Consider the following 20,597-nt stretch of genomic DNA (forward strand, 5'->3'; position numbering starts at 1 on the left):
AAATAAGATATTGGACACCAGCAGGAGAAAGCCCCAAGCCAGCAGTAAGGATGGAATCCCAGCCACACTGAATGGCAGAACTCCCATTGACTTCAAAAGGGGTTAGGATTTCATTCTTAAGTATTTGTTTACTTCCAAATAATTAGGCAGTTTGGCATACCCAGGCCCGGTTAACTCTGGGCCAAATTCATGCCTCCCTCATGTAAGTGAGCTAGACTTGGGGGAGGGTTTAATGAGCGCTACGTCTGTACATCCATGAGGTGGAGAAGCACAGTTAGTTTCCCAGCACCGGAGAGCGCAGAGCAGAGGGTTACTGTCTAACAATGTTACTGTCTAACAATGGTGTTACCATACACACTGTAAGGAGAGTAATCAGATAAGGTGAGCTATTACCAGCAGGAGAGCAGGGGGTGGGGGTGGGGGTGGGAAACCTTTTATAGTGATAATCAAAGTGGGCCATTTCCAGCAGTTGACAAGAACGTCTGAGGAACAGCGTGGGGGAATAAACATGGGGAATTGGAATTAATTTGCAAACTGGATACAATTAACTTAGGCTTGAATAAAGGCTGGGAGTGGATGGGTCAGTACACAAATTAAAACTATTTCCCCATGTTTATTCTCCCCCCCCCCCACTCTCCTGCTGGTAATAGCTCACTTTACCTGATCACTCTCCTTACAGTGTGTATGGTAACACCCATTGTTTCATGTTCTCTGTGTATATAAATCTCCCCACTGTATTTTCCACTGAATGCATCCGATGAAGTGAGCTGTAGCTCACGAAAGCTTATGCTCAGATAAATTTGTTAGTCTCTAAGGTGCCACAAGTCCTCCTTTTCTTTTTGTCCATACTAACTGTCCCAAAGAACACGTATCAGAATGGGGTGAGAACACTGAGCGGAGTCATGGCCACCCACCTGCATTATTTACCCTACTACATAGGAGTGGCAAACAATGCCCTTCTCCTCCCCCCATCCTACCCCATGAGCCTGTATGAGCCACACACAACTGAGACCTGAATGTACAAATATAGGTCACATCCCACTTGCCTTCAGAGGAGTAGTCCCTTCTGAGTTCTGTGAGTGAAGTGAGACAACGCTGGCTCCAAAGTGAGTCACTTTCCTTATAATGAGGGATTATGCTGGGGCATTACGATGAGTTACTACTCCATAAACATTCTTCAAAACACTGTTAGGAGGGAACTGGATGGTTCTAGGTAGTAACTAATGAGTGAGCCTTTCATGTTTAGAAGTCTTGTTTTAAATTCAGACCAGATCAACAGTGACCAAAAGTTATTGCCTTCTGGTGTCCCTTTGGTGCCCTGTGTAAAATGTGTTGATGGTTTCAGACCAGTCCCTAGTAGGCAGATGTTCGCATCACAGAAAGTGCCATCGCTGACACTCCTGTTGTCAGTCTCAGGCCACAGAAAGGGCAAGGACCGAATGAGCCTGGAGACTGAACTCCTCTTGCCTCTCACATCCCTGAGGCGATCCCTGAGGCATGTTGGTGGGACTGTGTGATGATGGAGCTAGCAGTACCACTGGTTGTTTTCACAAACCCTCAAATTCACTTTTTTAAAATATTAAGGGTAAAAATATTCTATGATAGGCAAAGCTGGTGGCATCACCTATTATTAAGGTTGCCTGACACTTCCCATTATAAGATCCTGTTATTAGTTGTTTATAACATTGCAAATTTTAACCATTTGTGCTGAAATTTTGCATGCTCGGTGGGTATCCACCTCAGGCTGAATTGTTTTGGAAAATCTCAGTCAAAATGGTTTGGCCGTTTCTGAGAATGAGGTTAGAGAGAAATACTTGGGTTTTTTTGCCCGGGTTAAAATAGTTTGGTGACCTTTTTTTTTTTGCGAAGCTTTGGTGCCCCTATGCTTTGGAGCAGAGACTTTAAATTTGTCAGGGATGTGCCTTTTGCCAAATTTGCCCAAGTTTTAAGCCTTTGAAGAATCATAGTTTGGACATGCTCAGACTTAGATTTTAGTAGCTTAATTCCCTGAAGATTCTACCCCCACAGGCATGCTCCAGCCAGGACTTTCCCCGCAACTGCAGCTCAGGACTGCTATGGGCCAGGTCAGGCCTATTCTGGCCATCTGAACTGGGAGCTGGGAGTGTCTCTACTGTGCTCTCAATGATCTCCTGCTGGGCCCAGAAAGCATAGAGGAAGAAGATGTCTAATTTGAATGGAGAAGGGAGAAGCGCCTGATCTGCAGGATCGGGGGCAAGTAGATTGGAACAAGGAGCCTGTGGGGAGAGGACACTGGGACTGGTTAGGCAAGGTGACTGTGAATGGGAGCCAGGGAGGAAAATGGGTGTGTGGGGGGAGAGGGGGAATTGGGCACTGAGAACAGATGAGAAGACTGGGCCTGGCTGGACAAAGACTCTGTGACAGGAGTGAGGGACTCGGAGATTGGACGAGTTGTCCAGGGAGAGAGATTGGGACTGGAAATTAGTGGAGAGGAGGAACAGAGGAAGGCAGGACCAGGAATAACTGAGCAAGGAGACTGGGATGAAAAACCATGGGTGGAAAAGGGACAGGACCGGGATAAGGTCAGATAGGAGGGGATGGGGCAGAAGGGGGTCACAATTTAGGGGGTGTGGGCAGAAGAGTTTGTGTTCTTTGGAGCAAACTCCCTCCAGATCCTGGAATGGAGTCAAAGATCCCTGAGTCTCACCATTCCTCTAAGTCGGCAAATATCTGTGACATCCACTGCCAAACGCTCACCCCCATCTAGTGCTGATCCATCTGGAGGATGACTACCTGCTATTGCTATCAGTTATTCCATTAGCTCAAGAGGTGGAGGTTTGTGTGGTGGCTTTAAAGCTTCCAGCCCTGCCGATGACCAGTGTGAGTGTCAACATGATGGAATTTTTGGGTGTGGTGTTCGTTTGCTAGATTCTTTAAAAACAAACAAACAAACAAAAAAAAACCCTAAGAATTTACACACAAAATACGTTAAAAAAACATTAAGGTTACAAAGACAAATACTGAAAAGTTAAAATATGACAGAACTAAGGTTGCCAGGGCAACCTTTGGCCCCCTTGTATTATGATACAGACTTTAATTACATAATTAATCCTCTTTCCCCCCTCCTATCCCCATTTGTTTCAGAAGTTGAAAGATGTGTAGTGAATGAGGCAGGGGACTGCAGGAAAAGAAAGGGTGGTCTCACGGTTAAGGCAGTTGAAAGCCACCCTGGAGACTTGGATTCTATCCCTGCCTCTGCTACAGTGTTCCTCTGTGATGCTAGGCAAGCCACTTAAATCAAACTTTTCACAGGTGGTCACTAACTGGGTGTTCCTCATTTTCCGGATGCCTGAGTTGAAACTGTATGGTCTGATTTGTTGAAAGTGCTGAGCACTTGCAACTGCAGTCAATAGGAGCTGTGCTTTGAACTTAGAAAATGCTACATAATAAGTTCTTTGAAAAATTAGGTCCCAATTTGGGCACCCAAAATTAATGGATACTTTTGACCTTAATCTCCGTGCCTCAGTTCTCCTTCTGTAACATGGGCATAATAACCTCTCACCTCAAAATGGTCTTGTGAACATTCATTAATGTTTGTAAAGCTCTCAGATGCTATAGTAATGAGTGCCATAGAAAAGTGCATGAGGAAATCAATAATTCTGTCTTCAAAGCAGGGTTTGAGTAGTGTGAAGTAAATAAGGCCTGTGGCCACACACTGAATAATGAGGAGAAAGTAAAATACCATGAAGTGAGCATCATCCATCCTGTGCATGGAATGAGGCCAGATCCTGTGGAAAAAATAGTATGCAAATGTGTATTGAAGACTGAATGCATAATATGTATTGCATAATCCATCAGAATCACTCTGTCAGTTCCCACAAGCCCTCAGTTAATTGCAAATGATGACAAACCAACCCCAACTTTTTCACTCAGGACAGGCACCCTGACCATTCCCAACTCTGGAACCTTCCCAGTATCCCTTGCTTGGCAGTCTCTGCCATCTCCACTCCTGAACCTTCTTCCCTAACAAATCTTGACTGACTTCCAGCAATAGGGGCCTCCTTCATTACCCCTATCCAGAACTTTCTGCCACCATTCAGGACTTCTCCTGTTCTCATCTCTCACACATCTAGAACCCTTCCTTCTATCTGCTTAAACCACTTGTAACACCTGACCTTCCTCAAACAAGTTTCTCCTCTTGAACTTTCAAATTCATCCAGTTTCTCCACCTACAGATTGCAGTAGGTAACATTTTTAAGGGCTAAAATATGACTAATGGGATAAAAGGATTATGAGGTGCTCAGATACTATAGTGATGAGGGCCATATAAGCATTTTAGGTAGATGTATTAGCAATATTTCAGGGAAATTCTTGCAGATGGCAGTGTTGTGCATTTAATAATTGAATGATAATCATGCCAAAAAAGAGGGGAAGTGGGGAAAATCTTACCTAACGACGAAGAATAACTAAAAGCCTAACAGGCCAAAAAAAGTCATTGTCACTGAGTTCTGTCCTGCACCTTTGTATTACTATATCAATTCACATTTAACATTAGGCCTTTATCTGGCAAAAGAAATCTTACACAAAGTCAAAGTGAACCCATTCATCACTTTCGATTTGCACAACTTCTTTTTTCCCTCACACCTTCATTCTCTTGTACACTTACATATATGGTTTAAGGGGGAGGGAGATCAAGTGCAAAAGCTTCTGCATAAATTCTCCTTAACTCTGAAGCTAGTGAATAGGATTGCCCTTTTCCTTGACGCATTACTGTTCTGAGGAGCTCTCCTCATTTGTCGAAGCGTAGACATCAAAGACATGCTTTACAACCAGATGGGACTACAGTTCATTTATTAGACTGGCGGACAGTGTTCGATGCCATTAAACATAACCTTAGATTTAAAACATGTAGTGCCAGAAAGGGCATAAAGTTGGGAACAACACCTTCCAGAGATAAAAGATAATGACAAAAGCTGTAATTTAAAAATTACCAGAGGAATGCAACGTTTAGTAGGCAATTCTTTTATGCTACTTGTTTACATTTAATAAAGCAATACGCTGCCAGGTATGAGATGGCTAAGGGTATGTCTGCATTGCAATTAGACATTGGCCCATGCCAGCTGAGTTGGGCTTGTGGAGCTCGGGCTAAGGGGCTGTTGAATTGCAGTATAGATGTTCGGGCTGGGGCCGCAGCCCAAGCTCTGGGACCCTCCCACCTTGCAGGGTCCTACAGCCTGGGCTCCAGCCTGAGCCTCAACATCTATATTGCAATTAAATAGCCCCTTAGCCCATGCCCCATAGTTCTGAGTCAGTTGGCAGGGGCCAGCCCTGGGTTTTTAATGGCAGTGTAGCCACACCCTTAAGTATACTGGTAAAAGGATATAAAATAGAGCCAGTCTCATCAAGGTTGTTGGCTTGAATCAATTCAGGTCTCTGGTCACTAAAATTTGTCACTATCTATGGACACAGGGTGAATCGTATGAAATGAATTTGCTGTTAATCCAGGTTCCAGTGGACAGATGTCCACATTATGGAAACCACCATAATTAGCAACTTTGATGGCAGTGTTAGCAAAGGGGACACAACCGGTGACTAAGAACAATTCCATCGTGGTCAGGTGTCTTTAGACAAATGTGACAACAGCCTTGTCTACACTGCCACTTACAGCACTGAAACTTTCTTAGCTCAGGGTGTGAAAAGACACCCCCCCGGAGCGATGCAAGTTTCAGCGCTGTAAAGTGGCAGTGTACACAGCGCTGGGAGCTATTCCCCTCCTGGAGGTGGTTTTATTACAGCGCCGGGAGAGCTCTCTCCCAGCGCTGGAGCTGCGACTACACAGCCAATGTTAAAGCGATGCTGTGGCCATGCTTTAACATTGGCTGTGTAGACATACACTAAGAAAATGAGGACTAGACAGTGCAAGGGATTGTTAGGAGGGTGTGGGGGATATCAGTGTTAGGTAGGGTTACCATATTTGAACACTCAAAAAAGCGGACACTCCACGGTGGTGGGGGGTGGGGTATTTGCACCCAGTATCTACCAACTCGCGTTGTATTAATGTGTTATTGTACTGTTCTGTATGCTGTGCGCTACATGTTGTCTATATTGAGTATATATAAGAAAAAGTGATATGGCCTCAAAAGTGAAGTTTAATTATTTAAAGTTTACCGTACTTCTTTATATGTAGTGAGTCCTTTCCTTTCACCAGTTCTTCAGTTTTCTTTCTCCTCATGTGCCCACACATACTTCTCTGTAGATCAAATTTTTCTCAGCAGTGGCTGATTGCTCTTTAAGAAGGCATGAAAGTCTTTACAAGAAGTTTGTCTGAAGTTGTATTGTACAAGTAGAATTCCTTTCAACGACTCAACATTCAAGTTGTTCCTTTCCTTTGTCTACTGGCTTTGCATCAGTGAAAAAATTCACTCTACATTTGCATTGTGAGAAGGAATAGCAAAGAAAAACTGTGCAATCTTTAACAGTTCTGAATGATACTCAGTGTTTCTGGATTTCTCAAAATATTTGGTGCACTTCTGGTGTGCTAGCAAATTACTGAACTCTTCATCACTGTTGCAACTTTCTGTAAACTTCTTCAGGTTGCTGACCTGATCAAAACACTTCACGTCATCAATTTGCACCCCCTTATTGATCAGGTACTTGATACAAGGTTCCACATCACTCCAATTTGGTGCCTCACTCAGGGTAATCAACCTGAAACAAGAGAAGTCTTCCAGGGGTCTAAGCCATTTCTTCAAATATTCTAAGCATCTGCTGTACATATTATCTGCTTCAGCACAGAATTTGTCACACTCTTCATCAATTCCTTCCATGCGCTTTTGTGCCAGTAGTCCCTTAACTTTCAGGAACATAAAGTTGTGAGTCTTGCATTCAAGAAGGATAGTGTGAACCGAGTTCAAACTTTTCAGCACTTCCACGACAGAATTGCTTTCCCTTTCGATTTCTTAGATGTAAGTTTGGAATACACTCATGAGTGAATGCATGTGCCAAAGGTAAATCTCACTTAATTCATACTCAAAAAAATGTCTTAAGCACTGTGGGTGGTTTGTCCTGTGACAGAAAGAACGACTTCAAGGCTGGAAACATCTGTATCAGCCTTGTAATGCCTGGAAGTAATGACAGCCATCGTGTCTTGCTATGAGAAAGCAGCTTTCGGTATTCAACATCAACAAACTCACAGTACTCCTTCAGTCGCTCAGTTCGGACAGCGTAGATATGAAAGTACTCGTAAATTTTAAAAATAATGTTCTTAATGTCAACGTTCATTCTTTCTGCTGCATGGTGTACACAGTTGTTCAAAATGTGTGCTGGGCAACCCACACCAATTAATGTTCTCTTCTGCAACAACTTCTTGAAGTTTGCAAACACATTCTTTCCATCTTCATCATGCTGGAGTCTTCCAAACATTGTATTGCAGTTGTCACCTGTAAATGCAATACACGTCTCAAACAAACCATTTTTTTCAAATGTTTGTTTTATGTAATGAGCAATCGTGTTGGCAGATTCATTAGGTGTGTTCTGGACCTCAATCAATTTTGACTGCAAACTACCATTCTTCCAGTCGAAATACTGAATAATTACTGGAAATATTTTCCCTGAACCTGTGATTGCTTCCTCTGTAGCAACTCCACAGTAAGCTACGTCATTTTCTTCAAACATTTTCAGAACAACATCAACAGAATGCGGTGCAAGCACAGAGAGAACAATTGCTTCTGTCTTGGTTCTAGCACTTGAAAATTTCTGTGCTACTTCAGAATCAGGGAATGTCTTCTTCAACAAGACAGATGTGCAATCCATTGACTTAAAGCTATTACGATGCTTAATGGTGTGAAATGCAAAAGCACCCTCTGCTTCAGTAACAGCATCCTCTGATTTGCTGCCTAGTTTTACAAAATAATCGGTCAATTTTTGTTGATGAGCTCTCTCCTTGAACTGCTTTTTTGTGCTTGTCTGGGTCCACATGAGTTTGTAAATCATTAGCGCCTGTATTTTTCACAGAAATGCAAGTACCAGGTCTACATACCAAGCACTCAGCTTCCCATTCTTCTCTACCACTTCGAGAACACAGGAAGTTCATCTTTAGTTCTGCAGTGGATTTACACTTTCGTTTTGGCATTGTGTTTGGGGGTAGTAAAATAAAATATCAAATAAAGAGCTCTTGAGGAAACACTGCCATGCACAGTATGAACTCAGAAAAGACACTGAAATTGTCGACATTGCACTATCGCCACTATGGAAAAATGAGACAACTTAACAATGCTTAAATATGAGGCCCAATTCTGCTGCATGTTCAGGCCACTTTGTGCTAGTGAAGCATCCAGTTTAGCTGGCGACTGAGGGATTCCTCTTCCTTGGCTGGCAGAGTCCTGGGAGTGGATCTTAAGTCTCCCCACTCTGGGCTGCTGACACAGGGGACGTGGCTGGGAACGTACCCATAGGGTGACCAGATCACAACAGTAAAATATCGGGACACACTGGGGTGCTGTCGGCCCCGCCCACAGTCCACTCCCGCTCCGCCCCCACTCTGCCCCATGCTCCACCCCCACTCTGCCCCAGGTCCCACCCCCTCTCTGCTCGGCCCCACCACTGCACCCTCCTCACCGCCTGGCCTGCCGCTGGCTTGCTGCATCCTTCCTCACCCCCACCCACCCACCGCTGCTGGCTCCCTCGCCGCTCGCCTCTTCAACCCCCACTGCTGGCCTTTTCACCCCCCAACCCACTGCTGGCTCACCGCTTGCCTCTTCACCCCACCCCACTCACCTACTCACCCCTCCTGTCGCAGGTCCCTCTGGCTCCTAGGATCAGGGGCAGCCGAGGGGTCTCCACGTGTTGTGCCTGCCGCAAGCGCGAGGTCCATGGCCCCCATTGGCCGGGAAAAGCACAAATGGGAGCTGCCGGAGCAGCGGACCGGGGCTTGCACGTGCCGGCAGCGTGCAGAGAGCCCTCCGCCCCCACCCCCCGACCTGACCCTAAGAGCCAGAGGGACCTGCCGGGGGGCGAGGTGGGGAGTCCCGGGGGTGCTTACCTGGGGTGGCTCCTAGGAAGCATCCAGTAGGTCCCTCTGGATCCTATCTAGGGTCAGGTCGGGTTGGGGGTGGGGGCGGAGGGCTCTCTGCCCGCTGCCGATGCCTGCAAACCCCTCCCTGCAGTTCTGATTGGGTAGGAGGGAGTTGGTGCAGCACGTGGAGACCCCCTCTGCCTCTGTGCCCAGGAGCTGCCCACACTGCAGGCTCCTGCCGGCGGGCGAGTGCTGGGAGCTACCCCAGGAAGCACTGCCAGCCCCAGGACTTTGGTGCGCACGGTGAGGTGAGCAGTCCCTGATATCGGGACAAAGCGCATCCCAACCGATGTGGCAAAATCCCAGATGTTTTTAGATATTTAAAAATTCCTCCTGGACGGCGATTTAAGAACTAAAAAGCCAGACATGTCTGGGAAAATACGGACATATGGTAACCTTAGTGTTAGGTCACTAGTTTGAATTTGGCCAGTGAACAAAGGCATTACCATATAACAATTGTTTCTCTCTCTATTTGTAGCCACAGCTCAGTTTTAAGTGGACATATGCCTACCTCATAAAAAATATCATCACACAGTAGCACCCTTTTGGAAATCTCAGAGGGCCCAGGGACTGATGTCTACTCCCATCTCTAGAGGGCCCTTTAGATCAAGGATGAGGCACATCTCAGGGCACTGTGAGGGAGCTTGTACTGCTATATCCGTTCTATGGACAAACGTGGGCCAGATATTTTTAAAAGACGTATAGGTGCCTAAAGATACAGTTAGGCACTTGGTGGAATTTCCAAAAGCACATAGGCACCTAAACACCTTTAAAAGTCTGCCCCTTAGTTTAATGGGCGGTCAGCTGGGCAACTTTCAGCAGCACAAAGTTCAGACTTTCCTCTTATCTTTTTAATTGAATAAACCAAGCAATTTACCCTACTCTTCAGAATTAGGTGGTTTGGAAGTTGCTAGAGATGTCTACTGAATAATCCAATTTTGCTGTCGTTTGCTGTTGTTTATACAATTACTGTACATCAAAAGTAGGAGAAAAATACCTACTGTAGAGGGAAGAAGGATCAAATCCACCACCAGTTTAAAGGGCAATCCTACATTCAGATCCCAATTGTTAGTAGCCACAAGACTGTCATCTCTTATCCCTCTACACCTTAATTTTTAATGGCCTTTTTAAGATGTCCTGCACTTCATCTTCCTATGTTTGCTATCGAGTTTTGTTTTTTCTTTCTAATTCCTTTTTCTTTAGTAGGTCTCTTACTTCTGTTGCATGCCCCAATAAACAGAATATATAAGCAAAAAGAAAAGGAGTACTTGTGGCACCTTAGAGATTAACAAATTTAAATAGTCTCTAAAGTGCCACAAGTACTCCTTTTCTTTTTGCGAATACAGACTAACACGGCTGCTACTCTGAAACCAGACTATATAAGGTATCTGGTTTGCAGCATCCCTGGACTTTAGGGCAAAAATGGCTATGTATGTGGTCCTGAACAATCCATCAGATGGAAGCATAGTAGAAATGCAGAGGCTGAGCTGTGTTATAAAGTTCAGAGCCAGAGCTAGATTTATGTTATCCCAAAATTTAGGGGTGTTCAGATCTGGGACTCTCTCTACGTCAGCATTATACAAATAATTGGAAAGGAAAATCAGTTACATGCCCTATTCTCCACTTCAAAGTACATAAATGCTATATTTTCACTCTGCTATTATTAGACTTGTCTGTCCCTGTGCATTTGCTTTCCATTCATCTGTATAAGAGCTTGCTGAGATCTGACTTACGATTTATTAGGGCAAGGATCAGTTTGGAGTTCAGGAGAAGTGTGATGCAATATCTAAACAATGCTGAGATGTGGTGTTATCTATTATCTATATGGCAGTAATACCTACAGGCCAGGGCCCTGCCGTGCTAAGGACTGTACAAACATATAACAAAGACAGTCCCATATAAATTGAAGAGGAGACAACTGGTGGATGCAGCAAACACATGACAGGGGTGGGAGAAGGGAGCACAAGGAAATGATGAGAGACTTAAACTGAGGCATTTACAAAGCTGTCAAATACATTCACAGAAGGTTCCTCCTCTCTTTCCATTACTGTAGGTCGTTATCCACAGCAAAACAAAGGCACTTACATCCCAATCCCTTTGGTTGAAGAACTGCAAAGCGGGACATGGGGAGCCAAGATTACCTGGAAGGAGGACAGTTCCATTAGGCTGTCCATCATGTCTGCTCCGAGCTGCATTGTGGGGAAATTCCGCCTCTATGTCGCTGTCCTGACTCCCTATGGCATCCTCCGGACAAAGAGAAACCCAGAGACTGACACCTACATACTCTTTAATCCCTGGTGCCCAGGTGAGGGGTGTACAATATTCAGATGTTCATACTTCTGAGACAAGACCCATCTGTTTCCCCAGGCTTTTGGGGAGACAGGGGTGTGATAAAGTTTGTGATGGAGGGGGTTATTGTCTGGACTTGACTTCTTATTTTTTTAACTTGTGGTTGATTATTTTCTAGTTTGAGTGGGCAGTAGCTGGTGGCTTTACTTTAACTTTTGGTAAAGGTACCAAGATGCTTGGATAGCTGCTTGATCACTCTCTCTGTGTGTCTGATTCAAAGCCCACTGAGATCAGTGAGTCTTTCCACTGATTTCAGTGGGCATTGGTTCAGGGTGCAAAGAACTAAATGTTTAAAACCTGGTGTTCCATTTGTGCATATAAAAATCAGAATTTGTGCTCACATATGCATTTTACAAAGTGAATTCTATATTCCAGGCATTTTTGAAGTGAGTACAAATGAGTTGCAAGTTCTGATCAGCATCTTTTCAAAACAGTTTAGGAGCACTTTGCTTCAACATGATAAAACTTGGAATATAGACAGATCCAGAATGGCTTCAAACTTCTGGTATATCTAGTGCTTTAATGCAGTCCTGGAACTCTTCCTTCTTGGTAGATATAATCTCTTTCCCATAATATTTATATACATTTCTTTAGTGTCAGATAACGAGCATCGTGCTTTGTGATAAATGTTTGGCATTATAAATAGAGTACTCTGCAGCACTTTGTTTTGTACATGGAGTGATTTGGCCCAAGTTCATTACCTGCCTCTGGTCCAAGAGAACATAGGCAATGATTAGTTTATGTATTGTTTAGGAAGATGCATGATTAATCCTGAGTAAAGTGACATTAGTTAAGTGGAATTAGGACTAAAAAGGAGGGAAGAGAAGGAGCTAGGACCAGTGGGGATTTAGAGTTAGTGGGGCCCTGTGCTTAGCTTCATTTTTGGCCCTCCCCAATGGGGGGAGCATTCTCTCTTATCTTCCCCCCCCCCATTATCTTTTCTTTTTTTTCTGCATTCTCCTCCTGGGGCTCAGGGCTGGGGGTGCAGGATCTGGGAGGGAGTTAGGGTGCAGGAGTGGGCTGGGGGTCTGGGTGGGAGTTATGGTGCGGGAGGGGGCTCAGGGTTGGGGTGCAGGGTCTGGATGGGAGTTAGGGCATGGGAGTGGGCTGGGGCTGGTGGTGCAGGGTTAGGGTGGGAGTTAGGGTGTGGGAGTGGGCTGGGAGTTGTGGCCAGAAGTTAGGGTGTGGGAGGGGGCTCAGGGCTGGGGCAGGGGGTTGGGGTGCGGAGCACTTAGCTGGGGCAGCTCCCATTTGGTGCAGGTGCGGGGAGCTCAGGTGGCTCCTTGTGGCCCTGTGCTTGCCCCGCAGGCACCGCCCGCAGCTCCTATTGGCCACGATTCTCGGAGATGCCTCCCCCGCTCCCCCGCACCAGGAACGCAAGGGCTTTAGGGGCTGCAGCCCAGCGCTAAGCGGGCCCTGGAGCCCTGGGCGGCAGCCCCTAAAGCCCTGCCCCCTTTCCGAATCCGGCCCTGCGAGCAGGCGCTGGAGGACTCGGGGGGAGCAGGGGCAGCCGGGGAGAAGCGGGAGTTTCCCTTTCAAAGCCTCGCTTCTCTCCGGCTGGCTGCGCGGCTGCCCTGTGCTACTCCTGAGTCCTCCGGCCGACGTTTGCAGCTCTCCCGCCACCCGCACCTCCCGCCTGCTCCCCTGAGGCTGCGGGTGAGCCTCCCTCCCTGCTCTCCTGCCCGCCACAGCGTCTACCCCCGCAGCCGCCCTCCCGTGGAGCAGCCGCCCTGCACAGGGTGCGCCGGTGCTGAGCTGCCCCAGTGCCCAGCCCTGGGGGAACCGTGCCAGGGCACTGTGTGTTCCATGGTAAATCCGCCCCTGGCTAGGATGGGATGCTACAGCACCATGAACTCTCCTGAAAAACGGTGTAGAGTTGTGTTGCTTAAAACTGCACAGTAAGAAGATGCTCCATGGAGAAGGTAGGTGCACAGCCAGGAGAAAAGTGGGAGGCATCACAGCCTGATGTAGGCATGCAACTGTAACTCACTGCTGAGTGGATGTTAGCAGATCCCCCTCCATGCCTGATTTGTAGGTGGTATGAGTCTGTTACAGCCCCAGCTAGGGAGCTTTAGCTCAAGTTGTAGCTGTTCGTGCTTTTAGTCCTGGACATCTCTGGTTCAATGTGCCGTGTGTTGGTCAAGATGACAGCCATCCCCCAATCATCCTGAGCCAAACCCAATGCAAAATCCTCCTAAGAACTCAAGTCATCGAGGAGATCCTCATGATGAAAGCATACACATTTCATGTCCCGTGCTTAGCCAGCCCTATAGGAACTCGCTGCTATTGTGCTATCTACACCTGTGGAATATGACCAAAGAGACAAAAATCAGATAAAAATAGATCATCGGAGGAAACCAGTAGGACATGCTGCAAACTACAATGAAATGCTGAAGCTGTTGCCTTCAAAAGCAGTCATCAGCATTCAGGGAGTGATAAATAATGAAGAGGACAGGTCAATGACACAGAACAATCTGGATCTCTTGGTAAGCTGGGTGCAAGAAAATGATATGTTCTTAAATCTGTCTAAATGTAAATGTGTACATCTAGGAACAAAGGATTTAGGCCAGTGATACTCAGACCTTAGTGGTTCAGAAGCCAAATTAGTGGTCACATTACCCAAAAGAGCCACAGCAGTGTAAATTCATTGTTTCATTTTCTCTCTCTCTCTCTCTCTCTTCCATTCTCACAGCAAAATGACTAACCAAGTATTATTATTTTATCAACTACAATTAGTTTACAACATAATAAAAGCACCCTGATTGGTTAATAACTTAGATGGGTTAATAATTAACACACAGGTGTTAGAGAACTTATTCCTTCACTCTCCCACTTCCCTGGTCCTCCTCGCAGGAACAGAGAGCAACAATACGCGAAGTCTGAAGGTGCAAACAATTCAATGTTTATTGGGGTGAACTTCCAGCAAGCTTAAATCCAAGTTCCTTTTTCCTTATTTTCGAATCCCAACTTACTTCCTGTTTGCCCCTAATTTATATAGTAATATTCTTAGCTATACCTTAACCAATCATTCTACTGAAATTTACCTAACCAATCCTAACATATTGTAACATGATTAGCTAACCAATTATATCCCACCACCCTTAATTAGTTTACACCCAGTAAAATTAATTATACAGCAGACAGAAACAATCACAGAACCAGGCAGAGACCATGCCAATAAACAATAGCAAAGGGGGAATTATAATGACAAAACAATACAGAAGTGAGGATTTCACAACTACATCTATAAAGTCTTAAGGGTTTCCCAGCTGTGTCTATTGATAAGTGAGTTCTTACCAGGCAGAAAACTATCAACCTACATTTCCTTTTACATCTTCTAGGCTCTTCCCTTTCTCGGGAGGTGATAGATTGGATCACCTTCCTAACAGCCCCAGATGGACTAGTTTGGAATGTGAGGATGTGACCGTTCGCTTCCCAGGGTATGGCTGCCTCTGCTGCTTAGCCAAAGGCCTTAGCCTAAGAACAGGACCTCAGACTGTCACAGTGAGCGAAGGCCCTTACACAGATTCTTTCTTGTATACCTCTATTACTAGCTAAATGATAAACATAGACCTACATTCTTAGAGTATAGGCCTTTACATGCAGGCCTGAATATCTATATCCTAACAACAGGGTTTTAATATCATGTGCTGCAAAGAGCTGCAGGAGACACATTAAAGAGCTACTAGCAGCTTGCAAGCCTCAGTCTGAGTATCACTGATCTGGGCCATACTTACACAATGGGGGACTCCATTCTGGGTAGCAGCAGCTCTGAGAAAGATCTGGGGGTTGTGGTGACTAATCAGCTGAACATGAGCTCCCACTGCAATGCTGTGGCCAAAAGGTCTAATGCGATCCTTGGATGGTTCAGAAAAGAACTGCAAGAATGATTAAAGTATTAGAAAAATTGCCTTTATAGGGATAGACTCAAGGAGTTCAATCAGATTAGTTTAACAAAGAAAAGGTTAAGGGGTAACCAGATTACAGTATAAAGGTACCTACACAGGGAACAAATATTTATTAATGGGCTCTTCAATCTAGTAGACAAAGTGGTCGGAAGTTGAAGCTGGACAAATTGATTTGAAACAATATGTAAATTTTTAACAGAGAGACTAATTAACCTTTGGAGCAACTTACCCACGGTTGGGGTGGATTGTCCATTGCTGACAATCTTTTATACAAGAGGTCAGTCTAGATCCGTGGTTTTCAACCTGTGGTCCGCAGACCCCTGGGGATCCACAGGTAAGTCTAAGATTTTCAAAAGGGTCGGTGCCTCCAAATGAAAACCACTGGTCTATATCATCACAATGGTCCCTTCTGACCTTGGAAGCTATGACTGTCTATGGGCAACTCATAAGGCTCTGCCATGGGGGAAAGAAACTCCTAATACTATGCAAGTACACAGATCCATTATGAATCCACAACAGTACAACAACACGTAAGCAGCTGATCCCAGAGTTTCCTGGATAACTTTGTGCTGAGTATGCTACCTCTTTTGGTCTGTTACTTACACGTACTCCATTCTATATATGCAGCCAATGACCCTTTTTACCTGTTTGGATATTGCTTTGTATTTTTTCAAGTCACAGCCCTTGATGACTGTGACAAGTTCAGTTTTCTGCACATCCAAGGGTGTGATTTCATTTTGATCTCTATTTGTTTCTGGTCACATGTTTCTAAATAGTTTTGACTGTTACACTTATTTTTCCCCGGCCTGCTTGTGCAAGCAAATGAGATAGAATGCCCCTCCTTCCTTTGTACCCTGAAAAAAGAAATGTGTGAAATGGATCAACCAATGTGTATAAAAACTCAGCATCTTAAATATAATCCTTGATTAGCAAAGTGAGCAGTGGTATGAAGATCTCATAGGCTGACTTGCTTGGTTAATAGATAACCTTTGGGTGAAATACACCATTTAAAATGAGAAAAGAATGACCTGAATATATGGGAGTGTTTTTACACTGATTAGAAGACAGGATTTGTCTGTTTCACTAGCAGCTTTCTGGCTCATTGTTTGGAAGAAATGTCTGTGTTTCTGGATGAGATTCATTCAAAGACAAAAGTGAAATATTTGTGTCCTTCCTGGATAGCACCTTTTGTTACAAGAGTTCAGCTTTGTTGTACCTTTCTGGTTTTCATAGTCTGCTGTTTCAGGACAAGTATGTATGTATCAGTCAAGCTAGAGAGAGGTTCTGGAGCTGCTGGCTTTAAAAGTCATTGGATTCTCTCATACGAATCTCCCACTTCAGATGTATGACTAATCACCCATCAGACTTTATTAATTCAGTTACATTACTTTTAGGGCCTGACCCTGCAATATGATGAGTGCTCTCAATTCAAGCTCTCACCACACTACAGGATGAAGAGGTTTTTTACATACTTAGATCATAGATCATAGAATATCAGAGTTGGAAGGGACCTCAGGAGGTCATCTAGTCCAACCCCCTGCTCAAAGCAGGACCAATCCCCAATTTTTGCCCCAGATCCCTAAATGGCCCCCTCAAGGATTGAACTCACAACCCTGGGTTTAGCAGGCCAATGCTCAAACCACTGAGCTATCCCTCCCCATAAACCATGTGCCTTTAGTAATCTTAGATCCGAATACCATGAGCCTGATTTCAGGAGGTGCTGAGCTCCCATAGCTTTTCTTGGTCTAAGTTAGCAATGAGACCTCAGCTCAGGTTCAGGCTCTACGTAAAGGGCTATACAGTGTATTCAGTCAAGCTGAAAACTTCCCTGGCTGAAGTAATGCATTTCACCCATTACAGCCTTTTGCTAACTGAACAGTGTATTTAAGATGTTGGGGTTATACACATTTTTGCTGCTCTAATTACAAATTTCTTCTGCTCATCCTTGAATAGATGATATATAATTTGAGGATTAGGTATAAATGGACGGCCCTGAACTGCTCACATAAACTGTTGTGAATCCAATTTTGTGCCATAGGAAGTTTCCCCTAGATTTGCAATTGCGGGTCAGATTTGAATTACTATGGTTATGTCTATCCTGCACACTCCTTACAGCAGCGTGTAGAGTACATACTGTGTATGCCCCTGCAGCCTGGGTCTCAATAGCAGTGTGGACAGTAAGGCGCTACTTAGGCAAGTAGATTAAAGACATGTCAGAGCCTTAAGGTATGTACTAGGTCTGTCAATTAATCACAGTTAACTCATGCGATTAACTAAAAAAAATTAATCACGATTAAAAAAATTAATCGCGATTAATCGCACTTATTACAATAGAACACCAATTGAAATTTATTAAATATTTTGGATGTTTTTCTACATTTTCAGTATTGATTTCAATTACAACACAGAATACAAAGTGTACACTGCTCACTTTATATTATTATTTTTATTACAAATATATGCACTGTAAAAGCGATAAAAGAAATAGTATTTTTCAATTCACCTCATACAAGTACTGCAGTGCAATCTCTTTATCGTGAAAGTGTAACTTACAAATGCATTTTTTTTTGTTACAGAACTGCACTCAAAAACAAAACAGTGTAAAACTTTAGAGCCTACAAGTCCTCTCAGTCCTACTTATTCTGTCAATCGCTAAGACAAGCAAGTTTCTTTACATTGACAGGAGATACTGCTGCCTGCTTCTTGTTTACAATGTCACCTGAAAGTGAGAATGGGTGTTCACATGGCACTTTTGTAGCCAGGGTTGCAAGGTATTTACATGCCACATATGTTAAACATTCATATGCCCCTTCATGCTTTGGCCACCATTTGAGAGGACATGCTTCCATGCTCATGATGCTCATTAAGAAAATAATGTGTCAATTACATTTGTGACTGTACTCCTTGTGGGGAGAATTGTACATCCCCTGCTCTGTTTTACCCGCATTCTGCATATATTTCATGTTATAGCGGTCTCGGATGATGACCCAGCACATGTTGTTCATTTTAAGAACACTTTCACAGCAGATTTGACAAAACACAAAGAAGATGTGAGATTTCTAAAAATAGCTACAGCACTTGACCCAAGGTTTAACAATCTGAAGTGCCATCCAAAATCTGAGAGGGACGAGATGTGGAGCATGCTTTTAGAAGTCTTAAAAGAACAACACTCTGATGAGGAAACTACAGAAAACAAATCACCAAAAAAGAAAATCAACCTTCTGCTGGTGGCATCTGACTCAGATAATGAAAATGAACATGTGTCAGTCCGCACTGCTTTGGATCGTTATCAAGCAGAACCCATCATCAGCATGGACACATGTCCTCTAGAATGGTGGTTGAAGCATGAAGGGACATATGAATCCTTAGCGCATCTGGCACGTAAATATCTTGCAACGCCAGCTACAACAGTGCTATGCGAACACCTGTTTTCACTTTCAGGTGACATTGTAAACAAGAAGCAAGTAGGACTGAGTGGATTTGCAGGCTCTAAAGTTTTACATTGTTTTATTTTTGAACGCAGTTTTTTTTTTTTACATAATTTTACATTTGTAAGTTCAACTTTCATGATAAAGAGATTGCACTACAGTACTTGTCTGAGGTGAATTGAAAAATACAATTTATTTTGTTTTTTACAGTGCAAAAATTTGTAATAAAAAATAAATATGAAGTGAGCACTGTACACTTTGTATTCTGTTATAATTGAAATTAATATCTTTGAAAACGTAGTAAACATCAAAAAATATTTAAAATAAATGGTATTCTATTGTTGCTTAACAGCGCGATTAATCTCGCAATTTTTTTAATCGTGCAATTAATCACAATTTTTTAAATTGCTTGACAGCCCTAGTGTATACCCTACACTGCTCTCTGTGTGACCAAGCAGTGCCCTCCATGCCTACATTGCTATTTTTAGCAGTGTAGTGTCCTGCTTCCTCCCCACTGCTGGAGCCTTCCCCTGCCTCAGTGAAAGGCTCTTGCGGCGGGGGAAAGGCTTGTTCATCTCCCCACAATCAGAGCCTTTCCCCACTGCCTCCCCCACCCCCAGAGCCGTTCACTGAAGGGTAGCTATACACCTCAGTGGCGGTGACATGTAGTGTAGACATACCTTAAGTGTCATCGATTTCAGAAAGGTGAAATTCACCCAAAGTCCCTAATTTACCGCTCCCGTGGTGTAGATGGGTTCTGACTGCTAATCCGGCTCAGAGGCTAGAGTAGCAGCCCTAGGGGATAAGGAGGTGCACTGCATTTGGCCATGTGTTGGGTAGATTTTGCAGGCACACATACTAACCCTTGCTTACTCTGGGCCCTGGGCTTTAGGAGTAGAAGCCTTGGGGGCCATTTGGTTACAGGGAGGCACAACAGTGCTAGAGCTCCCCAGGGCTCATGGAAAGTGCTTGTTGATGCGCCCTTTAAACATCTTCTGTATTTTCCACAGTATGCATCCGATGAAGTGAGCTGTAGCTCACGAAAGCTTATGCTCAACTAAAGTGGTTAGTCTCTAAGGTGCCACAAGTCCTCCTTTTCCTTTAAAGGGAGGCAACCTAGGCTCTCACCTGTGCAGTGGGTCAGCTCCATGGGGACATGACTCCCACCTCCTCCCTGCCCTGTTGGGAGAGACTAGACTCTCTCAGGAAGTGTTAGCAGAGGGCATTTCCTGTGCTCAGGAGGGTAAAGGGTATGCCACTGTGGCACATATATTAGGGGGACAAGGCGGGAGGGCCTTCCTGTGGACTTTCCTTGCTTGATCTCACAAAGGAGCCAACCCTTTAGCTGCATTACTTCATTCAGACTGAGTGTATTTCACCCTTACTAATCTTCATACAGGTGAAATACAGGCAATTAAACGTAGTACTTTTTTTCCTAGAATTGCTAGATTTTATTTATTTCCAAGGTAAAACCTAATTAGTAGAATTAATGGAACCCTCCCGCCCATCAGATCTGTAGTTCCATTCGCACAGAATAATTTTGGAATTGTGCTACCTGCAGAGGGCTTAGAATCAAAGTAGTTCACAGCTGTCTCCTGTTTTCTTCTCAAGAGAGCCAGTGGTATTGAAAGCTATCCAAAACCAAAGCAGTGGGTTTCTAGGGCCTATTTCAACTTTTCAGTGAAAGCAGAGATCCTTTTCTCGGTTTAACAAAATGCAAATATTTAAAACAAAAACAGAATGGCAAAGGATTTAATCCATCTTCATCTGATTTTTACAATGATTACATAATCTGCAAATAACAAAGACAGGCGGATTGATATCCAAAAGATCAATGGATATTTTTATTCTGTGAAAGGA

At 44.2% G+C, this 20,597-nt stretch overlaps 1 protein-coding gene across 1 annotated transcript in view; it reads left to right on the plus strand.

Moving 5' to 3' along the window:
- Positions 1 to 20,597, plus strand: part of F13A1 (coagulation factor XIII A chain) — an 88,783-nt gene that overhangs the window by 21,901 nt on the left and 46,285 nt on the right. Inside the window, exon 4 of the mRNA XM_073332122.1 lies at positions 11,106 to 11,357. Coding sequence (XP_073188223.1) covers positions 11,106 to 11,357 — 252 coding nt within the window. The remainder of the gene's footprint in view (positions 1 to 11,105; positions 11,358 to 20,597) is intronic.

This window comes from Lepidochelys kempii, chromosome 2 (genome assembly GCF_965140265.1).
Source record: "Lepidochelys kempii isolate rLepKem1 chromosome 2, rLepKem1.hap2, whole genome shotgun sequence".
NCBI classification, from domain to species: Eukaryota; Metazoa; Chordata; order Testudines; family Cheloniidae; genus Lepidochelys; species Lepidochelys kempii.